General features: G+C 36.5%; 4 protein-coding genes across 4 annotated transcripts; all 4 read right to left on the bottom strand.

The window, feature by feature from the left end:
• Positions 1-63: 63 nt before the first annotated feature.
• On the bottom strand, positions 64-3576 carry LOC124443877 (serine-arginine protein 55-like). Its single transcript, XM_046994421.1, is given in 9 exon segments — positions 64-425; positions 771-826; positions 1175-1268; positions 1397-1445; positions 1448-1466; positions 2562-2631; positions 2851-2964; positions 3050-3120; positions 3368-3576. Coding segments are annotated over 9 exon segments (756 nt in total). The 5' UTR covers positions 3503-3576; the 3' UTR covers positions 64-277.
• A 1900-nt stretch (positions 3577-5476) lies between these two features.
• On the bottom strand, positions 5477-6397 carry LOC124444510 (riboflavin-binding protein-like). The gene has a single exon (XM_046995136.1). It carries the CDS (start codon positions 6395-6397, stop codon positions 5477-5479), a length of 921 nt encoding a protein of 306 aa, XP_046851092.1.
• Positions 6398-7166: 769 nt separating this feature from the next.
• Positions 7167-25098, bottom strand: LOC124444509 (neuralized-like protein 4). Its single transcript, XM_046995135.1, has 39 exons — positions 24544-25098; positions 24176-24275; positions 23840-24107; positions 23584-23755; positions 22867-23125; positions 22172-22443; positions 21670-21798; positions 20957-21288; positions 20658-20756; positions 20506-20575; positions 20240-20318; positions 19976-20108; positions 19480-19644; positions 18977-19277; positions 18815-18889; positions 18614-18749; positions 18303-18518; positions 17991-18179; positions 16609-17318; positions 15615-15698; positions 15350-15428; positions 15086-15218; positions 14591-14755; positions 14088-14388; positions 13925-13999; positions 13718-13853; positions 13407-13622; positions 13095-13283; positions 10992-11738; positions 10184-10283; positions 10032-10128; positions 9767-9845; positions 9503-9635; positions 9008-9172; positions 8505-8805; positions 8342-8416; positions 8137-8272; positions 7826-8041; positions 7167-7702 (listed from the first exon to the last, which is right to left on the bottom strand). Exons 1-39 carry the CDS (start codon positions 25061-25063, stop codon positions 7510-7512), a joined length of 7845 nt encoding a protein of 2614 aa, XP_046851091.1. The 5' UTR covers positions 25064-25098; the 3' UTR covers positions 7167-7509.
• On the bottom strand, positions 10523-12280 carry LOC124443876 (riboflavin-binding protein-like). Its single transcript, XM_046994419.1, has one exon. The coding sequence runs from the start codon at positions 11723-11725 to the stop codon at positions 10943-10945; it is 783 nt and encodes a 260-aa protein (XP_046850375.1). The 5' UTR covers positions 11726-12280; the 3' UTR covers positions 10523-10942.
• Positions 25099-25146: the final 48 nt, after the last annotated feature.

The raw sequence follows: 25146 nt of genomic DNA, 5'->3' as shown, positions 1-25146 counted from the left end.
GTCTTTATGACGTCATTTATATGTAAATTATGCAAAAAGGATGAAAGTTTCAGCGTCCAAAAATACTCATCAAATCTTTAATATCGGCAGGATGATAAAACAATACAATATCTAAACACGTTATTCATTTGACAAACAAAATCAAAAGTTTCAAGTTACTAAAATTATTCTCAAAGAAGTGTTAAAGTTTTAGACATTTGTAGTTTCACTTGATGAAAGTTCCCAGAAATGAAACAGGGATGGGCAGTTTTTATACACAATAAGTAGTAGAAACAATTCAAGCCTCGTCACGTTCCACGGGGGATGCAGAGCGACGAGGCGATGCACGATTATTGGGTGAAGGAGATCTAGATTGACGGCGTGGAGACTGAGAACGAGAACGTCGAGGAGAACGCGAAGCGCTGCGACGAGGGGAGCGAGATGCCCTAAAATTAAGATTTATGTTATCATTTACATTATAGTAAAACAAAACACTTTTATTAATATCACAGAATAAGAATATACAGAAGAGTCACTCGTGTCGGAAACCCTGATGTTTTTGTCCTCGCGCATATCGTGCTGCGTATTTTAGCGGTTGTAAAGCTCAAATCGTATATTTTTCTGTTATGAGAGATTTTATGAACGTTCAAAAAATTTGCTATCCAGTGGATAACGTTATCCAGGCTTCGTGCAACCGGCCCCCGGCTGGAGTAATGGCCGACACGAGGACGCGTTGTACACCTAGTGACCCTTCTGTATAATCATTATTCTGTGTTAATATCATGTCACACCTTCGAGGAGATCGAGATCTTGAGCGCCTACGGCCACCACCGCTGACACTGTGACCCTGAAAATACATCACACGTTTATCCAATTTGAGTATTTAGTTGGTCAGTCTATTGACATGACGATTAAAATATCACGCTTTGAGTCAGTTTCATTCCACATTCCCTTAAATCGCGCTCTTTTCGTATAAAAAGGTTTAGATAAGAATGTCAAACAGGTATCGCACGATTTTCATACTATAACTATACAAGTACATATTTAAAAAATACAAATGCTATATGTTAGCAGGTACATATGATATAAAGTTACATTGAAATACACAATTTTTCTAATATACAAGTAAAATGATAGAGAATCTTATGTTATAAAATCAGAGGGCAGCAAGTTAAAACTTTTAAAGAACATTTACCTCAGATAGGCGAATCTTCCTTCCCATAAGTTCAGTTCCATCAAGTTTCTTTATAGCTTTCTTCATATCTTCTTCGCAGGCAAAATCAACAACACTGAAATAAAAACGTTCACATTACAAAGATCATGCCTAGTACATTGTGAACTGTCAATCGATCTATTAAGCCCATTCTCAATCCAACTCAAAGTTGCAGAAAGAGCCACAAGACAAGTACATACATACCCTTGGCCAGCACGATCTTTGTGACATTGTGTGAAGGTCACCTCACCCGCCGCATGTAGTCCTTCAAATCCTATAATGGCAGACACATATGTTATTCACTATATTAAACATTGCTTCCTTTCCCAATGGAAGAACCTGGAAAAACAGCTGTACAAACCCTGCAGCCACACATTTCAACACAATCATGTATGATTGGGCCACAATCATGGCTTTGATTGCAAAACAGGAAAAAATTTATGACTATGCGATGGGAAAGAAATGTGAACAAACTTGTCCTAATAAAGTTTGCCATAAAACTGAAAGCGTAGTTGAAATGAACAACTCTTTTAACGCAGTAACACTTTAGGTAATGACATGTAATAATCTTATGTTTCAAAACCCAATGAAATTTTTATGGAAAGAACATGGCTTTTCGTCAATAAAACAGTTGCTCAATTGGAAGAGTTTTTGCCCCTGAAGTTGGCCGAAATATGGCATTACCAGTGTTCTTACCTTTCTACAAAAATAAATATATATTAAGAATGGTATTGAATAACAATATGGAGGGAAACCAATTGAATCTGCACGCATTTGCCAAAACCAGATACTAAACTACAGCATGCCATTAAGTGAAAGAACGTGCCAAGACACCAAGCCATGAGTGTTTACCAATTATATCCTTGTGGCAGATAGCAGCCAGCCACAATGCATTAAAGAATACTATCATTGGCCAAACTACAAATGGGATCTCCAAGGAGAGTTAGCCAATGGAGATATATGATGAATACCATTGTATAGCAACCAAGCATTGTAAATTAAATAATGCCCAAACAAGCGATGATCTCTCGACCTATTAGCTTAGATCAAGCCACGAGACCAATACATAAGAGAGTACACCTATTTGACATAAAAATGAAACCTGTCATTTTAAAAAATGGATTGGTCGCTCTTGATAGGCGGATATATGATCAAAGGGGAAAGCAGTGCGAACATGTTTCTGGAAAAATTGCCTTGCCCTTCCATTTTCGTTCACAAAACAAGCAAAATTCAAGGGGAAATGTTAATTGTTCTCCTGTAAAATAGAAACACCGTGACGAAAAATTCCATGAGCAAAACTATATTTACAGTGCAACACAATGATTTCCGCAAAAAGATTACAAGCACAAAGTTTTAAGGTTTTTCTCACCTGCCATCCAGCTCGAGTTGAGAGATTGTCTACAACTACACGCCATTCGGTGTTATAAGGGGCACCGTACCTGCTTTAAGAACAATCATAGGAAAACAAAGTTTAAAACATAATTTTTGACAGCCTAAAGCCCTAAAGTTGCCCAGGTGTTGTATTCTTTACTAATTTAACCCTGATTGTACTTTAAAATTATTACATTTTAGAAAATCCTATAGATGTTAGAATTGATAGAGTTGAATGAGGAGTTCAACTCCTAATTTTTAATCTAGTCAATCTACAAAGCCCTAACCTGTCTCTGTAACTGCTACCACCACCACGACGGTCATAGTCTCGTCTTTCATAGCTGCCACCACCACCGCCTCTGTATCGAGACCTATCAGGCTTGGCATGTTCAACTGTAACCCTGATGATGAGGAAGATATTTTCAACAACACGAACTTTTAAAAAATACTTTCAAAGTATTTGTACTTCAATTACAAATAGAATACCTTTCTCCCAAAAGATCTTTATTGTTCAAGTCATGTACAGCATCATCAGCATCGCGATAATCTTCAAATGCCTGTTCAGATGTAAAATATACACTTCGACAAGAGCAGAGTAAAAGACATCTGGGTTCTTGGCGTCGCCAGTTGATGAATATTTTAATTTTTAACTCAATGTATAAGAAAGTTTTCCAGCACAAATATCGTGTCAACCAACACACAGAATTGAACATACTCCTACCGGCCTACGAACAGCTTCGAAATTAAATTGTACGCCGTTAAAGCTAAGGAAAGGAAAATGCTAAACGTAGACCTTATACTCACAATGAAAGCGAAGCCAGTTTTTATATTGATATCTTTAATCCTCCCGTAGCCTTTAAAAAATCGCTCAATGTCATTCTCTCGAATGCGATACGGCAAACGGCCAAGAAAAACTCTAGCATCACTATCGCGACTCATTTCCAAAGATTTTTTTCGATAAAACGCTTCGCATACAAGTCTTCCCCCTTGTGCTCGATGAAGGAGCTCACATAAATTATACAAAATATCACGTGTTTGACACGTCACTTGCTTTGTTCACTGATCTCGTGTATATACGATAATGGAGTGTTAGGTGCGTGGGTTGCGCGGATAATGCGTGGATATGGCGTGGTGCATAATACATTCAGTAAAGAAATTTGCGTAATGTGAGATGCAGCTGGTAAGAACACAAAATTAATCTTTCTTGGGAAGCTCTTTCAATAAATTACAAATACTACTATTCACTAACGCATTTATGTCCCGAAAAAAGTGCCAAAACACTGAAAAATATGAGTGACAAGGTCGCAAAACACAACAAAAATAAAATATTTTCTGTTGTCAGCTAGCACTAAATTTATGCGCAAGATTCAACATCAAACCTGTTTTATAAAACGAAAACTGAAAGATTAATGACAGCAACACACTTTTATTTGCATTACAATATCATACATGAAATTTTCAAATGATGTACTTGCTAATACAGCTTTAGGGATTTTACTTTTCACAAAAGAAAAAGATGGATGAGGAAGCCACACTGCCTTAAGTGTGCTAAATGTGTTCACCAAAGAAACGGTGACAGTAAAGGTAGAGCTATGCCTAAACACAAAACAATTATTTCTGCGTTCCCTCTGGGAGACGTTGTTCGCCCAAATATTTTTTCTACAACAGCCTTATTTGGGTTAAAATATTTGCCATATCGGAAATGCAGGCATCTGTCTTTGTGTTTGGTTTCATCAACATATTTGAACGATTTATGCCACATTGTATTGCAAAGTTCCGTTCCATTTTTGTAGAAATCTTTGAACGTTGTGCAATTTTGTTTGCATTGATTGTGTCCGTCTTTAGTGAAGTTGAAGCCAAAAACCCAATTTTTAGCACAAGTCATGTCATCTTTACAAGCATCAAACCATTCATCACAGTAACTTGAGCAAACCGGTGCGTTCTTAAATGCCGAATCATATTTTGGATCAGCCCACCGTCCAACGTAAGGCGAGCAGCTATAGAAGCACTCGACACCAATCATGTATTCTTGACATCTTTTGCTAAGATTTCCACATAATGTCCATGAAAAGTTTCCAACTCTTTGAACATTCGCTACAGCTAATTGATTTGTAAACCCGACGTACAACAAGAGCTGTTCTTAAAACGTGACATGCTTTATACGAGTCATCTTCAGGTGAAGGTTTTGCTTGTGTTTCGGTCCACGAAGACAAACTCCTTCTATCTTGTTTCTCGCCAAAACTACAGCAGGAAAGAATGACTAGAGCAAAGAAGAAGCAGAATTTCAAAGAGGTCATCGTTACACCATGCGGGGGAAAATTTGATATGCATGAATGACGCAATAGCATGTGTTTATATATCGTGTCATCTCTTTCATCAAAAGATGTTTATCTTTTCAGCATATAGCCATGCCGTAGAATATAGATAGGCATTAATGATGCAATAGAATATTTTTACGTGACAGACATTACATTGTGTCATCCCTTCGAGCTCAAAAGATATTTATTACACAGAGTCATGTGGCTGAAAGAAGTTCAGTTATTTGACATAGGCATCAACTTATACAAATTTACTCGACACGATATACATTGTAGTGTTTTATTTTTAGTTGAGAAATAAAAAAAAGGTTCATGATTAGAATATTTTCTTACATAACTTGTGCAATACAATAAAAGTACATCATTCCAGAAAGTTGGAAATCAATATCAATATTAAACTCCCTATAAAGTTTCATTCATTATCAGTAAATGTTATTTCTTGGGTTAAGGTTAGTGTTCGCTTGCTCCATAATTAAAAAATCTCACAAGTTGTGAATTGAAACACAATGAAATAGAAGTGTTAAAGTGATTGCGTGTTAAATATAATGAACTATAAGAAAAAAAAATCGTTTCAAGAAATTTATGTGATCAATGTTTAAATCATGACAGTATACACAAACGAAAAAAATAAGTTTAACCCTAGTCCATACAGACAGTGTAAGCCAGTTGCAGTGTTAGTGGTACTGTGTGTTGTCATGTTCATGGTAGGAGAGTATTGGGACATCATTAGTAGGCCAGTTGCAGTGTTAGTGCTACTAGGTGTTGTCATGCTCATGGTAAGAAAGGCTTGGTAGATCGTTGTAGAAGAAGCGTGGGGAATCATGGTAGAAGCACCGGGCATGTTAAAAATCCGTTCCACAACGTCTATGTTTGGGTCATGAGAAGTGTTGTATCGAAAATGCAGACAGCGATCAGGATGCTTTGTTTCATCAACATATCTGAACGAATCATGCCACATCGTATTGCAAAGTTCCGTTCCATTTTTGTAGAAATCTTTGAACGTTGTGCAATTTTGTTTGCATTGGTTATGTCCGTCTTTAGTGAAGTTGAAGCCAAAAATCCAATCTTTAGCACAAGTCATGTCATCTTTACAAGCATCAAACCATTCATCACAGTAACTTGAGCAAACCGGTGCATTGTTAAACGACGAATTATAATTTGGATCAGCCCACAGTCCAACGTAAGGCGAGCAGCTGTAGAAACACTCGACACCAATCATGTATTCTTGACATCTTTTGCTAAGATTTCCACATAATGTCCATGAAAAGTTTCCAATTCTTTGAACATTCTCTACAGCTAACTGATTTGTAAACTCCGACGTACAACAAGAGCTGTTTTTGAACAAGAGACATGCTTGGTACGAGTCATCTTCAGGTGAAGGTTCCGACTTGTGTTTTGCTCCAGGCAAACATCGTCCCTCCACTTTACTGTGAGAGTGAGAATGAGATTGAACCTCTTCGTTGAGGAATGTAGCGATTAATAAGAAAAAAATTGCAATAGACATGATCATAGACATATTGCTTCTTGCCAGCTTGAAAAATTTCATCAAATGATGTTGCGTTAGATGTGATGTAATGTGAAATATGTAATCGAAATACGTTTTGCTTTATTTTAAATGCAAAGCATTTGAATAACTTGAGAGACACGACTGTTCAAAATTTTAATGCCATCCGGTGTGGGTGTTTTTGCAATTGAAATCCCCAATCTTTATGCAATCAAAACAGCAGTTAATATCACGTAAAATGAAATAATTCATAAATATCGTGTTCAAGACATTATTTATATACTTCAAAATACACGATTCCTCTGCACTTTGCTATTTCAAGTAAGATATCATGATATTTAATAAGTATATCATTCATTACGAAATCTGAAAATAGTTCTAAAAATAGCGAATACCATACTGAATGGCAAAAGTAATATAATAAGTTGATAGTTCTTAAAAGAACCGTTTTAAGTAAAGAGCATTAACCCAATAGTTCTAAATTAAACGACACGATGCATTTCGGCAGACTACTCCTCAGGTGTCAACGTCTGCTAAATGAAAATTTACAATCTACCGATATTTATAATGCCAAGAAAGAGTGTAAGTCATCTCCAAAAGGGTTTAATTTAGAACTATTGGTTTGGTGCTCTTTACTTAAAACAGTTCTTTTAAGAACTATCAACTTATTATATTACTTTTGCCATTCAGTATGGTATTTGCTATCTTTAGAACTATTTTCAGATTTGTCACTACGACAAAGTCTCTATTTTAACATTAGGAAATCTTGTCTCTCTGTCTGTCTTATGATGTGACTGTCGTAAAACCGGGGATTGTAATAATAAGTCTTGAAATTATCTTTTACAATATCTGCGTGAAACATATGTAATATTTACGTAATTACAACAATGTGCATAACTTTACCAGTTCTTCTGAACATTCCATCACCTTCCAGGGAGATGATGTCATGGTGGGATGGTCGATGAAATCATGTGTATCCAACATTTTATTATAAGAAGAAACAATGAAGCATTTTGTATCGAACACTTTCCTTTGTTGCATTAAGAAACGACAATGTTAACTAAATATTCACTGCATTAAGACGTATTAATTCGTTCCCCTCTGATCATCTCTTATCAATCACATCACCTGTCATCCTCGCAAATCTCCACAAGCAGTCCAGACAAAACAATTTTAGTGGGATATTCCAGACACCAGTCCCTGGAATGCAAATCATTTTCACTATTCGGCGTGGTGTTCGTGTAACCTTCGGAGGGCAATCGTATTTCAAACGCTACTTGTATACTTGACCGTTTTCCATTCGATGTATTTGTAAAACTGAACAAAAATAAATTTGAACATGACAATAATGAATAAATGGCGTACAAGATGAGAGTCGTGGAATGTTGAAGAGATGCATTCTTGAAATAATCTTGGCTACACGAAAACATACAAACTTACTAAAATTTCTTTTCTTTTGTCAATGCTGTCGCTCGTGTAATACTTGGTGAAACAATAATCTTCTTGTCTCCATGTCCAGTGATGATATGGTTGTTTTTCTGTGGTGGAAGAAGAGTACCTCTGTCCAAAGTCCTTCGAATGGAGCCAACGTGAACGACATGATATGCTAAATGGTTCTTTTCTAAAGTCTGGCATGAATCCAAATTTGGAGGCAGTCTGGTGTTTTGAGACAAATATGTTTTGAAAAGAATTTATTGGAAATATACTTTACCAAGTAAATGCACATCATATAGACGTAATAGAAACGTCACCTTAATTCAAATTTGCACCAACCAAAAGGACGAGTGTATTCATGTGGTGGATCACCGCAGACTGCAGATCGATTCTCATCGCGGGCGTCACAACAATTTGCGCAGTAACACACAACGGCCTTTGTAAAATATTGTTCTATGAAAAGAAGAAGAAAAATTAAATATTTTTTTTTTCAGACAATTATAAAGATGTCAATGTCAATACCTGGTATTCCTAATGTTGTCCGAAACTGTTCGCAACGCTTTTTATAATCACAATTACCACAGGGAAGAAATTTATCTGAATCATTAAAGTTGTTGATTGAAGTTGATGAATTCGAAAAAAAATATAAAAAACTTCTGAGAAATGAAAACAGCTAATGTAATACCTTCACTTTTTTCACTGGTCGCAATCCTTTCTTCTTTAACAATTTTCTCGTTTTCTCTCTCAAGTTCAACATCTTCACCGGTCTTGAGCAAGGGTATATTATTGCAAGGCACGACAGACACCTGCTCACAGCGGCCGTACAAATCAAACATAGCGTACTTGGACGAAGATACTTCATAGTCAACGAAACCTTTGTCCTCATTGTTCACAATGATATGAATACGACTTTTGTCATCGCAAATTACGGCAACCTTGTCACCCTCGCGTATGTCATCAAAATTATAAGGAAATTGCATATCAGTCTGAAACAAAATGAAAATGTAGCTGAAGTGAGTAAATTCTACCAATGAAATTGAGCTGAGTAAAAGAGCATTGAGCTCTCCTAAAGTAAATACGTAATGTTTACGTACACACAGATGAAAATTGTGGAAACCTGGTGCGAGTTTAAACATTTGCAAAGAAAAGGCTGAAACTAGTAAGCAAATCATTTTCATTGACAACAACCTTATTTCCATTAATATAAATCTGGGATCCATGAACAAGAACACAGCAATTGGATCGTATTGATGAAGCGGATGCTGGAAGATCCAGCTTTTCATGTGAATACGTGGAAAGAACGCCGACAGCTAGAGATCCAGACCAGCTGGAATTCATAGCATCAACACGAATCTGTAAAAAAATAACGAGTGTATTAAGAAGTTGGTGCTAAATCGAAACTGGAAGAGAGAATTACAATGTTGAAGATTATGGGATCCCAGTGGGTGTTGAAAATCATACAATGAAAGTACAGATGAAAACAATGAGCTAGCTTGAAAACAAAATATTCAAATATTATTATATCAGATACATTGTACGATAGAAGTGAAAAAACGCCATCTGAGCAAAAATTACAAGAGCACAAATTTACAAAACTATTTGATTCAAAGTCGCAAATCAAAAACAAATATCAAACGCTGCAATCGCTTTCGAGATAACCATAAAAAGAGAATTTTTAATTACCAGAAAAATCTCATTATTTGTCAGAGGTTTACGACTGAATACAAGACCATCGCTAAAACGGGCCTTTCTTTTTGCCACAGTGCAAGAGGCATCCATAATTATATTGAGCCCACAGTTAAAATGGAAACTCAAGCTGCAAACATGAAAAAATAAAAAGGGTGAAAATTGAAGCGTGGGTGAGGATAGAGAAGAGGAGAGTTGGTGAAGGGAGGTTGAAGGAGCTAAAGGAAGGTGGGGTTTGACAAAATTTCCCAAGATACTTACTCCGGTATTCCTAATTCCGGTTTTTGAGGATTATTACCGGTTCCTTCTTCATCAGAACTGACAAAATTATCAGATAAAACTAAAAATGAAACCAAACAGAATTACATAAAACCTTCCTGTTATGTCGCCATAAATACCTAACTTTGTAAAGTAAGAATGCAAATAACAACTGAAAACAATAAGAAAAAACAAATTTGCCACGAGCAAATATTTTTTAGCGCGACCTTACATCACACAAAGTGTTCAAACAACAAGCGAAAATTACTTCTGTTTGTTGTATTTACAATAGATGTAATCTTGACATGTTTTGCAAAGATTTCCACAAAATGTCCATGAAAAGTTTCCAATTCTTTGAACATTCGCTACAGCTAACTGATTTGTAAACTCCGACGTACAACAAGAGCTGTTCTTAAAAACGTGACATGCTTTATACGAGTCATCTTCAGGTGAAGGTTTTGGCTTGTGTTTTGGTCCACGAAGACAAACTCCTTCTATCTTGTTGCTCGCCAAAACTACACTGCAGGAAAGAATGACTAGAGCGAACAAGAAGCAGACTTTCAAAGACGTCATCGTTACATGATGCGGCGGAAAATTTGATATCCATGAATGACGCAATAGCATGTGTTTATATATCGTGTCATCTCTCTAATCAAAAGATGTTTATCTTTTTAGCATATAGCCATGCCGTAGAATATAGATAGGCATTAATGTGCAATAGAATATTTTTACGTGACAGACATTACATTGTGTCATTCCTTCGAGCTCAAAAGATATTTATTACACAGAGTCATATGGCTGAAAGAAGTTCAGTCATTTGACATAGGCATCAACTTATACAAATTTACTCGACACGATGTACATTGTTGTGTTTTAGTTAAGAAATAAAAAAACGTTCATGAATAGAATATTTTCTTACATAACTTGTGCAATATATAAAAGTACATCATTCCAGAAAGTTGGAAATCAATATCAATATTAAGCCCCCTATAAAGTTTCATTCATTATCAGTAAATGTTATTTTTTGGGTTAAGGTTAGTGTTCGCTTGCTCCATAATTAAAAAATCTCACAAGTTGTGAATTGAAACACAATGAAATAGAAGTGTTAAAGTGATTGTGTGTTAAATATAATGAACTATAAGAAAAAAAAATCATTGCAAGAAATTGGAATTTATGTAATCAATGTTCAATCATGACAGTATACACAAACGAAAAAAATAAATTTAACCCTAGTCCATAAAGATGATGTAGGCCAGTTGCAGTACTAAAAATTCGTTCCACAACGTCTATGTTTGGGTCATGAGAAGTGTTGTATCGAAAATGCAGACAGCGATCAGGATGCTTTGTTTCGTCAACATATCTGAACGAATCATGCCACATCGTATTGCAAAGTTCCGTTCCATTTTTGTAGAAATCTTTGAACGTTGTGCAATTTTGTTTGCATTGATTATGTCCGTCTTTAGTGAAGTTGAAGCCAAAAATCCAATCTTTAGCACAAGTCATGTCATCTTTACAAGCATCAAACCATTCATCACAGTAACTTGAGCAAACCGGTGCATTGTTAAACGCCGAATCATATAGTGGATCAGCCCACAGTCCAACGTAAGGCGAGCAGCTGTAGAAGCACTCGACACCAATCATGTAATCTTGGCATCTTTTGCTAAGATTTCCACATAATGTCCATGAAAAGTTTCCAATTCTTTGAACATTCTCTACAGCTAATTGATTTGTAAACTCCGACGTACAACAAGAGCTGTTTTTGAACAAGTGACATGCTTTGTATGAGTCATCTTCAGGTGAAGGTTCCGACTTGTGTTTTGCTCCAGGCAAACATCGTCCCTCCACTTTACTGTGAGAGTGAGATTGAACCTCTTCGTTGAGAAATGTAGCGATTATTAAGAAAAAAATTGCAATAGACATGATCATAGACATATTGCTTCTTGCCAGCTTGAAAAGTTTCATCAAATGATGTTGCCTTAGATGTGATGTAATGTGAATTATGTAATCAAAATACGTTTCGCTTTATTTTAAATGCAAAGCATTTGAAGCAATTGAAAGACACGACTTTTAAGGCTGAAACACACTGGGCAGTCGTTTCAGTCGCGCGTCCAAAGCGAATTGATGCGCACGCGTCAGTCGCTTGAACGCTAGAAACACACATGCAGCGACCATCGCGACATTTACCGTGGCGTCTATTGAACATGGCGGTGATTTTAGTTTGTTACAGACACAGATATCACTTACACTTTTTATTTTGGCCTTTATTATAGCTACTAATATATGAATATTTACTCAGTACAAACTACTATGTGGAGAAAAGAGAACAAGCCAGTTAAAACACGCCAATATGATCATAGCACATTACGCGTATATCGTGGATAATCTTATTCTGTGCATTTAGGTTGTGCATTAGGGTTCCAGTTTGTAGCTCCTATTGTCCCTATTTGATAAGTCATATAAAAACTGAAAGATTCCAGTGTGAATTCACTATATATTGCCTTCGTTTTCCAAGGTATAATCTATAAATTTCGTATGATGCTTATGACAGGAAATATGATATGCATTTAGGAAGTTAAAATGTATCTATTGGCCAATCAGTGTAAAGCGACTGAAGCGACCAAAGTCAAAAGTTCAACATGTTGAACTTTCAAAGCGACTAGCTGACGCGACTAAGCTACTAGCTTAGTAACCACGCAAAGCGGTAGTTTTAGACGCGCGACTAAAGCGACTGCCTAGTGTGTTTCAGCCTTTAAAATTATAATGCCATGTGGTGTGGGTGTTTGGCAATTGAAATCCCCAATTCTTATGCAAATAAAACAGCACTTAATGACGCGGAACTTAAGAGCCTGAAATAAAAGAATTCATAAATATCGTGCTCAAGACATCATTTATATACTTCAAAATACACGATTTCTCTGCACTTTGCTATTTCAAGTAAGATATCATGATATTTGATAAGTATATCATTCATTAGGAACGAAATCTTGTCTCTCTGTCTCTATTATGGTGTGACTGTCATAACACCGGGGATTATAATAATAAAATTATTGAAATTATCTTTTACAATATCTGTGTGAAACATAATTAATGAGTCACATAACTTTACCAGCTCCTCTGAACATTCCATCGCCTTCCTGGGTGATGATGTCGTGGTGGAATGGTCGATGAAATCATAGGTATCTAGCATTTTATTATAAGAAGAAACAATGAAGCATTTTGTATCGAACACTTTCCTTTGTCGCATTAAGAAACGACAATGTTAACTAAATATTCACTGCATTAAGACGTATTAATTCGTTCCCCTCTGATCATCTCTTATCAATCACATCACCTGTCATCCTCGCAAATCTCCACAAGCAGTCCAGACAGTACAATTTTAGTGGGATATTCCAGACACCAGTCCCTGGAATGCAAATCATTTTCACTATTCGGCGTGGTCTTCGTGTAACCTTCGGAGGGCAATCGTATTTCAAACGCTACTTGTATACTTGACCGTTTTCCATTCGATGCATTTGTAAAACTGAACAAAAACAAATTTGAACAGGACAATAATGAATAAATGGCGTATATGATGAGAGTCGTGGAATGTTGAAGAAATGCATTCTTGAAATAATCTTGGCTACACGAAAACATACAAACTTACTAAAATTTCTTTTCTTTTGTCAATGCTGTCGCTCGTGTAATACTTGGTGAAACAATAATTTTTTTGTCTCCATGTCCAGTGATGATATGGTTGTTTTTCCGCGGTGGAAGGAGAGTACCTCTGTCCAAAGTCCTTCGAATGGAGCCAACGTGAACGACATGATATGCTAAATGGTTCTTTTCTAAAGTCTGGCATGAATCCAAATTTGGAGGCAGTCTGGTGTTTTGAGACAAATGTGTTTTGAAAAGAATTTATTGGAAATATACTTTACCAAGTAAATGCACATCATATAGACGTAATAGAAACGTCACCTTAATTCAAATTTGCACCAACCAAAAGGACGAGTGTATTCATGTGGTGGATCACCGCAGACTGCAGATCGATTCTCATCGCGGGCGTCACAACAATTTGCGCAGTAACACACAACGGCCTTTGTAAAATATTGTTCTATGAAAAGAAGAAGAAAAATTAAATATTTTTCTTTTTTCAGACAATTATAAAGATTTCAATGTAAATACCTGGTATTCCTAATGTTGTCCGAAACTGTTCGCAACGCTTTTTATAATCACAATTACCACAGGGAAGAAATTTATCTGAATCATTAAAGTTGTTGATTGAAGTTGATGAATTCGAAAAAAAATATAAAAAACTTCTGAGAAATGAAAACAGCTAATGTAATACCTTCACTTTTTTCACTGGTCGCAATCCTTTCTTCTTTAACAATTTTCTCATTTTCTCTCTCAAGTTCAACATCTTCACCGGTCTTGAGCAAGGGTATATTATTGCAAGGCACGACAGACACCTGCTCACAGCGGCCGTACAAATCAAACATAGCGTACTTGGACGAAGATACTTCATAGTCAACGAAACCTTTGTCCTCATTGTTCACAATGATATGAACACGACTTTTGTCATCGCAAATTACGGCAACCTTGTCACCCTCGCGTATGTCATCAAAATTATAAGGAAATTGCATATCAGTCTGAAACAAAATGAAAATGTAGCTGAAGTGAGTAAATTCTACCAATGAAATTGAGCTGAGTAAAAGAGCATTGAGCTCTCCTAAAGTAAATACGTAATGTATACGTGAACACAGATGAAAATGATGGAAACCTGGTGCGAGTTTAAACATTTGCAAAGAAAAGGCTGAAACTAGTAAGCAAATCATTTTCATTGACAATAACCTTATTTCCATTAATATAAATCTGGGATCCATGAACAAGAACGCAGCAATTGGATCGTATTGATGAAGCGGATGCTGGAAGATTCAGCTTTTCAAGTGAATACGTGGAAAGAACGCCGACAGCTAAAGATCCAGACCAGCTGGAATTCATAGCATCAACACGAATCTGTAAAAAAATAACGAGTGTATTAAGAAGTTGGTGCTAGATCGAAATTGGAAGAGAGAATTACAATGTTGAAGATTATGGGATCCCAGTGGGTGTTGAAAATCATACAATGAAAGTACAGATGAAAACAATGAGCTAGCTTGAAAACAAAATATTCAAATATTATTATATCAGATACATTGTACGATAGAAGTGAAAAAACGCCATCTGAACAAAAATTACAAGAGCACAAATTTACAAAACTATTTGATTCAAAGTCGCAAATCAAAAACAAATATCAAACGCTGCAATCGCTTTCGAGATAACCATAAAAAGAGAATTTTTAATTACCAGAAAAATCTCATTATTTGTCAGAGGTTTACGACTGAATACAAGACCATCGCTAAAACGGGCCTTTCTTTTTGCCACAGTGCAAGAGGCATCCATAATTATATTGAGCCCACAGTTAAAATGGAAACTCAAGCTGCAAACATGAAAAAATAAAAAGGGTGAAAATTGAAGCGTGGGTGAGGATAGAGAAGAGGAAGGTTGGTGAAGGGAGGTTGAAGGAGCTAAAGGAAGGTGGGGTTTGGCAAAATTTCCCAAGATACTTACTCCGGTATTCCTAATTCCGGTTTTTGAGGATTATTACCGGTTCCTTCTTCATCAGAACTGACAAAATTATCAGATAAAACTAAAAATGAAACCAAACAGAATTACATAAAACCTTCCTGTTATGTCGCCATAAATACCTAACTTTGTAAAGTAAGAATGCAAATAACAACTGAAAACAATAAGAAAAAACAAATTTGCCACGAGCAAATATTTTTTAGCGCGACCTTACATCACACAAAGTGTTCAAACAACAAGCGAAACTTACTTCTGTTTGTTGTATTTACAATAGATGTAATCTTGACATGTTTTGCAAAGATTTCCACAAAATGTCCATGAAAAGTTTCCAATTCTTTGAACATTCGCTACAGCTAATTGATTTGTAAACTCCGACGTACAACAAGAGCTGTTCTTAAAAACGTGACATGCTTTATACGAGTCATCTTCAGGAGAAGGTTTTGGCTTGTGTTTTGGTCCACGAAGACAAACTCCTTCTATCTTGTTGCTCGCCAAAACTACACTGCAGGAAAGAATGACTAGAGCGAACAAGAAGCAGACTTTCAAAGACGTCATCGTTACATGATGCGGCGGAAAATTTGATATCCATGAATGACGCAATAGCATGTGTTTATATATCGTGTCATCTCTCTAATCAAAAGATGTTTATCTTTTTAGCATATAGCCATGCCGTAGAATATAGATAGGCATTAATGTGCAATAGAATATTTTACGTGACAGACATTACATTGTGTCATTCCTTCGAGCTCAAAAGATATTTATTACACAGAGTCATATGGCTGAAAGAAGTTCAGTCATTTGACATAGGCATCAACTTATACAAATTTACTCGACACGATGTACATTGTTGTGTTTTAGTTAAGAAATAAAAAAACGTTCATGAATAGAATATTTTCTTACATAACTTGTGCAATATATAAAAGTACATCATTCCAGAAAGTTGGAAATCAATATCAATATTAAGCCCCCTATAAAGTTTCATTCATTATCAGTAAATGTTATTTTTTGGGTTAAGGTTAGTGTTCGCTTGCTCCATAATTAAAAATCTCACAAGTTGTGAATTGAAACACAATGAAATAGAAGTGTTAAAGTGATTGTGTGTTAAAGATAATGAACTATAAGAAAAAAAATCATTGCAAGAAATTGGAATTTATGTAATCAATGTTCAATCATGACAGTATACACAAACGAAAAAAATAAATTTAACCCTAGTCCATAAAGACGATGTAGGCCAGTTGCAGTACTAAAAATTCGTTCCACAACGTCTATGTTTGGGTCATGAGAAGTGTTGTATCGAAAATGCAGACAGAGATCAGGATGCTTTGTTTCATCAACATATCTGAACGAATCATGCCACATCGTATTGCAAAGTTCCGTTCCATTTTTGTAGAAATCTTTGAACGTTGTGCAATTTTGTTTGCATTGGTTATGTCCGTCTTTAGTGAAGTTGAAGCCAAAAATCCAATCTTTAGCACAAGTCATGTCATCTTTACAAGCATCAAACCATTCGTCACAATAACTTGAGCAAACCGGTGCATTGTTAAACGCCGAATCAAAATTTGGATCAGCCCACAGTCCAACGTAAGGCGAGCAGCTGTAGAAGCACTCGACACCAATCATGTAATCTTGGCATCTTTTGCTAAGATTTCCACATAATGTCCAAGAAAAGTTTCCAATTCTTTGAACATTCCCTACAGCTAATTGATTTGTAAACTCCGACGTACAACAAGAGCTGTTTTTAAACAAGAGACATGCTTTGTATGAGTCATCTTCAGGTGAAGGTTCCGACTTGTGTTTTGCTCCAGGCAAACATCGTCCCTCCACTTTACTGTGAGAGTGAGATTGAACCTCTTCGTTGAGAAATGTAGCGATTATTAAGAAAAAAATTGCAATAGACATGATCATAGACATATTGCTTCTTGCCAGCTTGAAAAGTTTCATCAAATGATGTTGCCTTAGATGTGATGTAATGTGAATTATGTAATCAAAATACCTTTCGCTTTATTTTAAATGCAAAGCATTTGAAGCAATTGAAAGACACGCTTTTAAAATTATAACGCCATGTGGTGTGGGTGTTTTGCAATTGAAATCCCCAATTCTTATGCAAATAAAACAGCACTTAATGACGCGAACTTAACAGCCTGAAATGAAAGAATTCATAAATATCGTGCTCAAGACATCATTTATATACTTCAAAATACACGATTTCTCTGCACTTTGCTATTTCAAGTAAGATATCATGATATTTGATAAGTATATCATTCATTAGGAACGAAATCTTGTCTCTCTGTCTCTATTATGGTGTGACTGTCATAACACCGGGGATTATAATAATAAAATTATTGAAATTATCTTTTACAATATCTGTGTGAAACATAATTAATGAGTCACATAACTTTACCAGCTCCTCTGAACATTCCATCGCCTTCCTGGGTGATGATGTTGTGGTGGAATGGTCGATGAAATCATAGGTATCTAGCATTTTATTATAAGAAGAAACAATGAAGCATTTTGTATCGAACACTTTCCTTTGTTGCATTAAGAAACGACAATGTTAACTAAATATTCACTGCATTAAGATGTATTAATTCGTTCCCCTCTGATCATCTCTTATCCATCACATCACCTGTCATCCTCGCAAATCTCCACAAGCAGTCCAGACAGTACAATTTTAGTGGGATATTCCAGACACCAGTCCCTGGAATGCAAATCGTTTTCACTATTCGGCGTGGTCTTCGTGTAACCTTCGGAGGGCAATCGTATTTCAAACGCTACTTGTATACTTGACCGTTTTCCATTCGATGTATTTGTAAAACTGAACAAAAATAAATTTGAACATGACAATAATGAACAAATGGCGTATAAGATGAGAGTCGTGGAATGTTGAAGAGATGCATTCTTGAAATAATCTTGGCTACACGAAAACATACAAACTTACTAAAATTTCTTTTCTTTTGTCAATGCTGTCGCTCGTGTAATACTTGGTGAAACAATAATCTTTTTGTCTCCATGTCCGGTGATGATATGGTTGTTTTTCCGCGGTGGAAGGAGAGTACCTCTGTCCAAAGTCCTTCGAATGGAGCCAACGTGAACGACATGATATGCCAAATGGTTCTTTTCTAAAGTCTGGCATGAATCCAAATTTGGAGGCAGTCTGGTGTTTTGAGACAAATATGTTTTGAAAAGAATTTATTGGAAATATACTTTACCAAGTAAATGCACATCATATAGACGTAATATAAACGTCACCTTAATTCAAATTTGCACCAACCAAAAGGACGAGTGTATTCATGTGGTGGATCACCGCAGACTGCAGATCGATTCTCATCGCGGGCGTCACAACAATTTGCGCAGTAACACACAACGGCCTTCGTAAAATATTGTTCTATGAAAAGAATAAGAAAAATTAAATATTTTTTTCCGACAATTATAAAGATGTCAATATAGTACCTGGTATTCCTAATGTTGTCCGAAACTGTTCGCAACGCTTTTTATAATCACAATTACCACAGGGAAGAAATTTATCTGAATTATTAAAGTTGTTGATTGAAGTTGATGAATTCGAAAAAAATATAAAAAACTTCTGAGAAATGAAAACAGCTAACGTAATACCTTCACTTTTTTCACTGGTCGCAATCCTTTCTTCTTTAACAATTTTCTCATTTTCTCTCTCAAGTTCAACATCTTCACCGGTCTTGAGCAAGGGTATATTATTGCAAGGCACGACAGACACCTGCTCACAGCGGCCGTACAAATCAAACATAGCGTACTTGGACGAAGATACTTCATAGTCAACGAAACCTTTGTCCTCATTGTTCACAATGATATGAATACGACTTTTGTCATCGCAAATTACGGCAACCTTGTCACCCTCGCGTATGTCATCAAAATTATAAGGAAATTGCATATCAGTCTGAAACAAAATGAAAATGCAGCTGAAGTGAGTAAATTCTACCAATGAAATTGAGCTGAGTAAAAGAGCATTGAGCTCTCCTAAAGTAAATACGTAATGTTTACGTACACACAGATGAAAATGGTGGAAACTTGGTGCGAGTTTAAACATTTGCAAAGAAAAGGCTGAAACTAGTAAGCAAATCATTTTCATTGACAATAACCTTATTTCCATTAATATAAATCTGGGATCCATGAACAAGAACACAGCAATTGGATCGTATTGATGAAGCGGATGCTGGAAGATTCAGCTTTTCAAGTGAATACGTGGAAAGAACGCCGACAGCTAAAGATCCAGACCAGCTGGAATTCATAGCATCAACACGAATCTGTAAAAAAATAACGAGTGTATTAAGAAGTTGGTGCTAGATCGAAATTGGAAGAGAGAATTACAATGTTGAAGATTATGGGATCCCAGTGGGTGTTGAAAATCACTCAATGAAAGTACAGATGAGAACAATGAGCAAGCTTGAAAACAAAAATATTCAAATATTATTATATCAGATACATTGTACGATAGAAGTGAAAAAACGCCATCTGAACAAAAATTACAAGAACACAAATTTACAAAACTATTTGATTCAAAGTCGCAAATCAAAAACAAATATCAAACGATGCAATCGCTTTCGAGATAACCATAAAAACATAACTTTTAATTACCAGAAAAATCTCATTATTCGTCAGAGGTTTACGACTGAATACAAGACCATCGCTAAAACGGGCCTTTCTTTTTGCCACAGTGCAAGAGGCATCCATAATTATATTGAGCCCACAGTTAGAATGGAAACTCAAGCTGCAAACATGAAAAAATTAAAAGGGTGAAAATAGAAGCGTGGGTGAGGATAGATAAGAGGAGGGTTGGTGAAGGGAGGTTGGAGGAGGTGAAGGAAGGTGGGGTTTGGCAAAATTTCCCAAGATACTTACTCCGGTATTCCTAATTCCGGTTTTTGAGGATTATTACCGGTTCCTTCTTCATCAGAACTGACAAAATTATCAGATAAAACTAAAAATGAAACCGAACAGAATTAGAAAAAACCTTCCTGTTACGTCGCCATAAATACCTAACTATGTAAAGTAAAAAGGCAAATAACAACTGAAAACAATAAGAAAAAACAAATTTGCCACGAGCAAAATATTTTTTAGCGCGACCTTACATCACACAAAGTGTTCAAACAACAAGCGAAACTTACTTCTGTTTGTTGTATTTACAATAGATACACTTTGAGTACCGCCATATACATCAACAACTCCATATGAAACCTTTTATAAAGAAATGAAGTAGTCGCCATCGTGAAAACAATGACCATGGCAAAGAAGGAAATCGTTTACAATAAAGTACTACCTGAGGAAGATCAGAGGCAACAACACCTTTATATTTACTGTCAACAAAGACGTGTAATGAGCCATCGTATTGCAGTTGAAGTCCTACCCTTGAGCCTTCCTATAGTGGATATTTAAATATGAGTGATGAGATGAAAAAAAAATAAACACTTACATGAAAACAAAAAACTTTTTGCAATATAACTGGACTTTCTACAACTCCCTCGCTTGTGAAAGATGGCTGCAGAACAATCTTCAAGTGCCAACTTGTTTTAGGAATGAGCTGGTTTTTAATAAAACGATGCAACGCTATCTACTCACTTTTAGTTTATCCAAGGACACACTGCAACCTCGAACTTTTGCTTCGCCTTTGAACACTGATGAGCCTGACAGATACACACATTCGTTGCCCAGCTCACTGATTTGGACAGGAACCCGAGTTAAAGGGACATGGGACGTCACACCAACCGACAAGGACCCAGTCCACGTTGCGTTCAACTTATCAATACGAATCTCGAAGATGGACTCATTCTCAAGGGGTCGGTCAGTAAACGCGAGCCCACCGTTAAAACTACGAGTACGGACAGCGGTATGACCGTGGTTTCTGAACGCAATGCTCTCCCCACTGATTGAATTAAATGAGTATACGAGATCTGTAATAAGAATAGATCATTGATCAAGTCATTTTGGCTTTAATGGAAGTTTTTTGAAACTTACACAAGTTATACTTGAACGTGCATTTCATACATTTTACAACATGAAGCCTTATGAAAACCATTCAACAAAAGTAGATCAATAGATAGTATACATAAAATTTAAGGCTTGAAACACACCGATAAAGTTGCATTAAACGTAAAACTTCATGTTGCTGCCACATTGTTGTTTCATAATACATATGTTATCAACAATTTATCCACAAGTAAAGACGACTCGTGTTTGTCACGAATTTGTTTTGTTTTGTCGCTAAGGAACTCGGGATAACCTCACCCAGAATGAATGTGACCGAAATTTCTCCCCTTTCATTCCCAACCTACCTAACATGGATTCATCGATGAGACTTTCACCGGAAGGCGATCGATGAAGAGTGCCATCCGTATTATGTGGACTGGAAACGACCGAAAGTTGCACACATTGACCGTACAAATCAAAGGCTGCAAAAACACCTGCAAAACATGAGATGCCTGTCAAATAAATGCAGCTACCTTTAAAAACATACAGGTATTCAAACCTTATCAATGACTTTCACTCTTTCTAATGTATGATCAACTTTATTTTAACAATAAAGATACTATGTATTTAAAGTAAATGGTTTGAACCCGGGAGTATCGTTACATGTTTGTAAATGTAGATCGTCCAGGTTGGTATAGTCCTGAGAAGGACTGTTTTTGTTGTTGTTGACTGACGTTTCGACAACCTTAGCGGTAGTCATCTTCAGAGTCAACAACAACAACAACAAAAACAGGACTATACCAACCTGGACGATCTACATTTGTAAACATACTATGTATTTATTTACATAATGAATATATTTCATACCTGGAGGAACAAATGACGCTGCAGTTCCTTTGTCTTCACCATTGACAAACACGTGAAAGGTACCGTCAAATTTTCTCATCACTCCAACTCTAGCTCCCACTCCTAATTTATCCAAGTCCACGCCATATCCGTTGACGATTGTGATGCCATCGTGCATAACACTGGATCCGCTGACCACCCAACAATGATGTTTGAGATCAGTTAGTGTTATCGGTAGTTCAATGTCAGGCGGAGCCATGCTTAATAATGCCACTTCAAGAGAGCCTGACCACCTGAAAATATATTTGAACGTTAGATTACTCGTTCATGAAATGAATTCAATACCGGATTATTCGTCAAGAACAAGAAGACATCACGATGGACCATGCAAGAATTCAACGTGACATCTCTTCTGATGAATGCAACAAGAGAGCTTGAGTTTCGACCACAGACTGGAGTACTTATATTTGTGGCCTCAGGTATCGAGATTATATCCCTCCTGGTAAAGACTCTAGACTTTATCATTTTAGAACTCAAGTTTCAATATCAGGTCACTTCAGGTGACACTCAAAACTGAAGTTGTACGTAGAAGAACTGAATAGTGATAAGCTAAAATGAAGTATCTGCGGAAGATAAAAGGAGTGTGAATAAAGACGTTAAACTTGTGTATTGACGAAGTTCTCTAGTTTCAGCAACAGGTCATTACACCTATTCACCTGTCAGTTATCTCTTCAATGACGACCTCAAAGAGTTCATCATCCTCTAAAGGTTGTTCGCTGATCAAGACGGCATGATTGAACTCGGCAAGAGCATTAAGTCGAGTAGCCCCAGTCCTTTCCTCGTTCAATAATATCAACCGTCCGTGGGTTTCACTGAACTTTGCCATGCACGATGTTGTTTGATTATCCCCAGTCCTCTCCGCTGCACCGTGATTATCTTGCGTTGTTGCCACCGCGTTTTCGGGAGGTAAAATTTCTGAGTATTTCAAGAAATGAAAAGTTTAACAATGTCAGGAAATGACAAACAAAACCGTGCGTGTATATTTTGGGAAAGATTTATGCCAAATCAGATAAGTTCATGTGTATGAGGATGACTGAGACTACACATGCAATTTTTTACCAGAGTTGTTCAGATGAGCATAAACATCCCCCCTGTTCTGAACTTTACAAATATATAAAGCAGGTGGGAAGGTCCAAACTCATCAGACCAAATCTGGAAAAAATTGCATATGTGCCTACAGTGACGATGATGTTCAGGGACTTGATGAACAATTAAACTTTTCTTCCTAATTTCCCATAAATCCTTTATGCTTAACACTTAAAGTAAATTTCTTACATTTTGGCACACATAATGCAACAATACTGAGACAAGTTTTGCTATCCTACTTTTAACAACCAATCACAGCGTTTCAGTCAAAGTGTAAAATAACTGACCTCGGCTCTGAGGACTGTTCACAATAGTGGCTTGTACGGCTTGCCCATAGATATCCACAACTGCATACAAACAATCTGGAAGATTGTTGGAAACAGGTCCAAGATCAGCATCATTGTAGTAGAAATGAAGCTCCCTTTCTGAATTCACACAAACACCAAGTTTGTCATTTACCTGAAACAAAATAAAAAACCCGTTGAATACGACCCAGCTTTATAATTCTACAAAGTCACTACACAAATGTGAGCAATACATTACCTTAAATGAAACACTATTTCTTCCATACGATTCAATTGTCGTGATACCATTTTGAACTATTGCCCCACCAGAGAACATCCAAGTTCCAGATGTGACATTGGTCATAGTGCCTGGTAATGTTATTGAGCCAGGAGCATGTGTTGTCACACCTATCTCCAGTGATCCTGCCCATTTGTCAATAACTTGTTCAATTTTAACTTCAAAGAGCTCATTAGGTAGCAATGGACGAGAAGTTAATGCAACTCCAAAGTTGAAATCTTCATTTGGACTATAGTTGGATGTACAAATTAGTAAATTGGCATTTTAAAAGCAGAAAATAAATTAAAAGAGGCTTACTTAGTTCTAAATACCGTCCTCCTTCCATTAGCTAGTTGCACATGTGAACCACATAAAGGATGAAAAGTGAGTTGCAAATTGTCATCTATTAATGACAATCCTTAATCGAAAAGTAAAATATAATTAAGTTCAATAACAAACAGACATAAACTTTCTATTTCACAAATAAATAGGGAGGATTGATGTCAACTGCTAGTATTCTTTATCACTTTTCCTTGTTTCTTTGCATTGTCATCATTGTGAGCAAAGAGTAGCTGTAACTTGATAAGCTACTGACTAAGTCTAAATTGACCAGTCTGTTTCATTTGAAATTTAATGCTGTGTACTGACTCTACTTGACCACTTGTTGACCTAGTTTTATTACATACCATCATTTTGACCACTGAGTTTGATTTCACAGCACCGACCAAACACATCGATCACAACATAAACATTTTTTGGCACATCTTTGGCTGCACAACCCATGTCCTCGCCATTGATGTGAAAATGTAGCGCCCTACCATCTGTTAATATTACTCCTACCCTATCTCCAACAGCAAGTTCTTCCAAATTTCTACTGTAATCATCGAGAATTGTTCGTCCATCCTTTTGCACACTGCTGCCCGACAACATCCATGTGCCACCTGTGAGACGGGAAGCACGATCAGGAATGGGATCTAGGTCGTTTGGGTTGCATTTTGTTACACCTATCGCCAAGGAGCCAGACCAGTTACGTGTTTTTTTCTCAATGACAACTTCAAAGAGAGTTCTTTCTGGTAGGAAAAACTCACTGAAAACTAAGCCATTATCGAATTCAGAACCCGAGTAATTACGTGAAGCACTTTGCTGTTGATTTCCAAGTGTAATTCGGCTGCCACACTTCTCATGAAATGCAATACGTGAGGACATATTAGTTTTGTTATTGTTTGAACAAACATTATTTCTTCGACCATTGTGTGTGAATCATACACAAAAATCCATCCCTTAGAAGT

Source organism: Xenia sp. Carnegie-2017, unplaced genomic scaffold, assembly GCF_021976095.1.
Source record: "Xenia sp. Carnegie-2017 unplaced genomic scaffold, XeniaSp_v1 HiC_scaffold_21, whole genome shotgun sequence".
NCBI classification, from domain to species: Eukaryota; Metazoa; Cnidaria; class Anthozoa; order Malacalcyonacea; family Xeniidae; genus Xenia; species Xenia sp. Carnegie-2017.
The sequence above is the reverse complement of the archived record's forward strand: the minus strand, read 5'-3'. Positions and strand labels throughout refer to the sequence as shown.

Excerpts from the sequence above, each read along its gene's own strand:
- LOC124444510 (XM_046995136.1), bottom strand. The coding sequence starts at position 6,397 with ATGTCTATGATCATGTCTATTGCAATTTTTTTCTTATTAATCGCTACA.
- LOC124444509 (XM_046995135.1), bottom strand. The coding sequence starts at position 25,063 with ATGTCCTCACGTATTGCATTTCATGAGAAGTGTGGCAGCCGAATTACA. Across the intron at positions 21,799-22,171 it reads AGCGTCATTTGTTCCTCCAG|GTGTTTTTGCAGCCTTTGAT; the intron begins GTATGAAATATA and ends CATGTTTTGCAG. Across the intron at positions 10,129-10,183 it reads ACTCGTATAAAGCATGTCAC|CGAATGTTCAAAGAATTGGA; the intron begins GTTTTTAAGAAC and ends AGTTAGCTGTAG.
- LOC124443876 (XM_046994419.1), bottom strand. The coding sequence starts at position 11,725 with ATGAAACTTTTCAAGCTGGCAAGAAGCAATATGTCTATGATCATGTCT.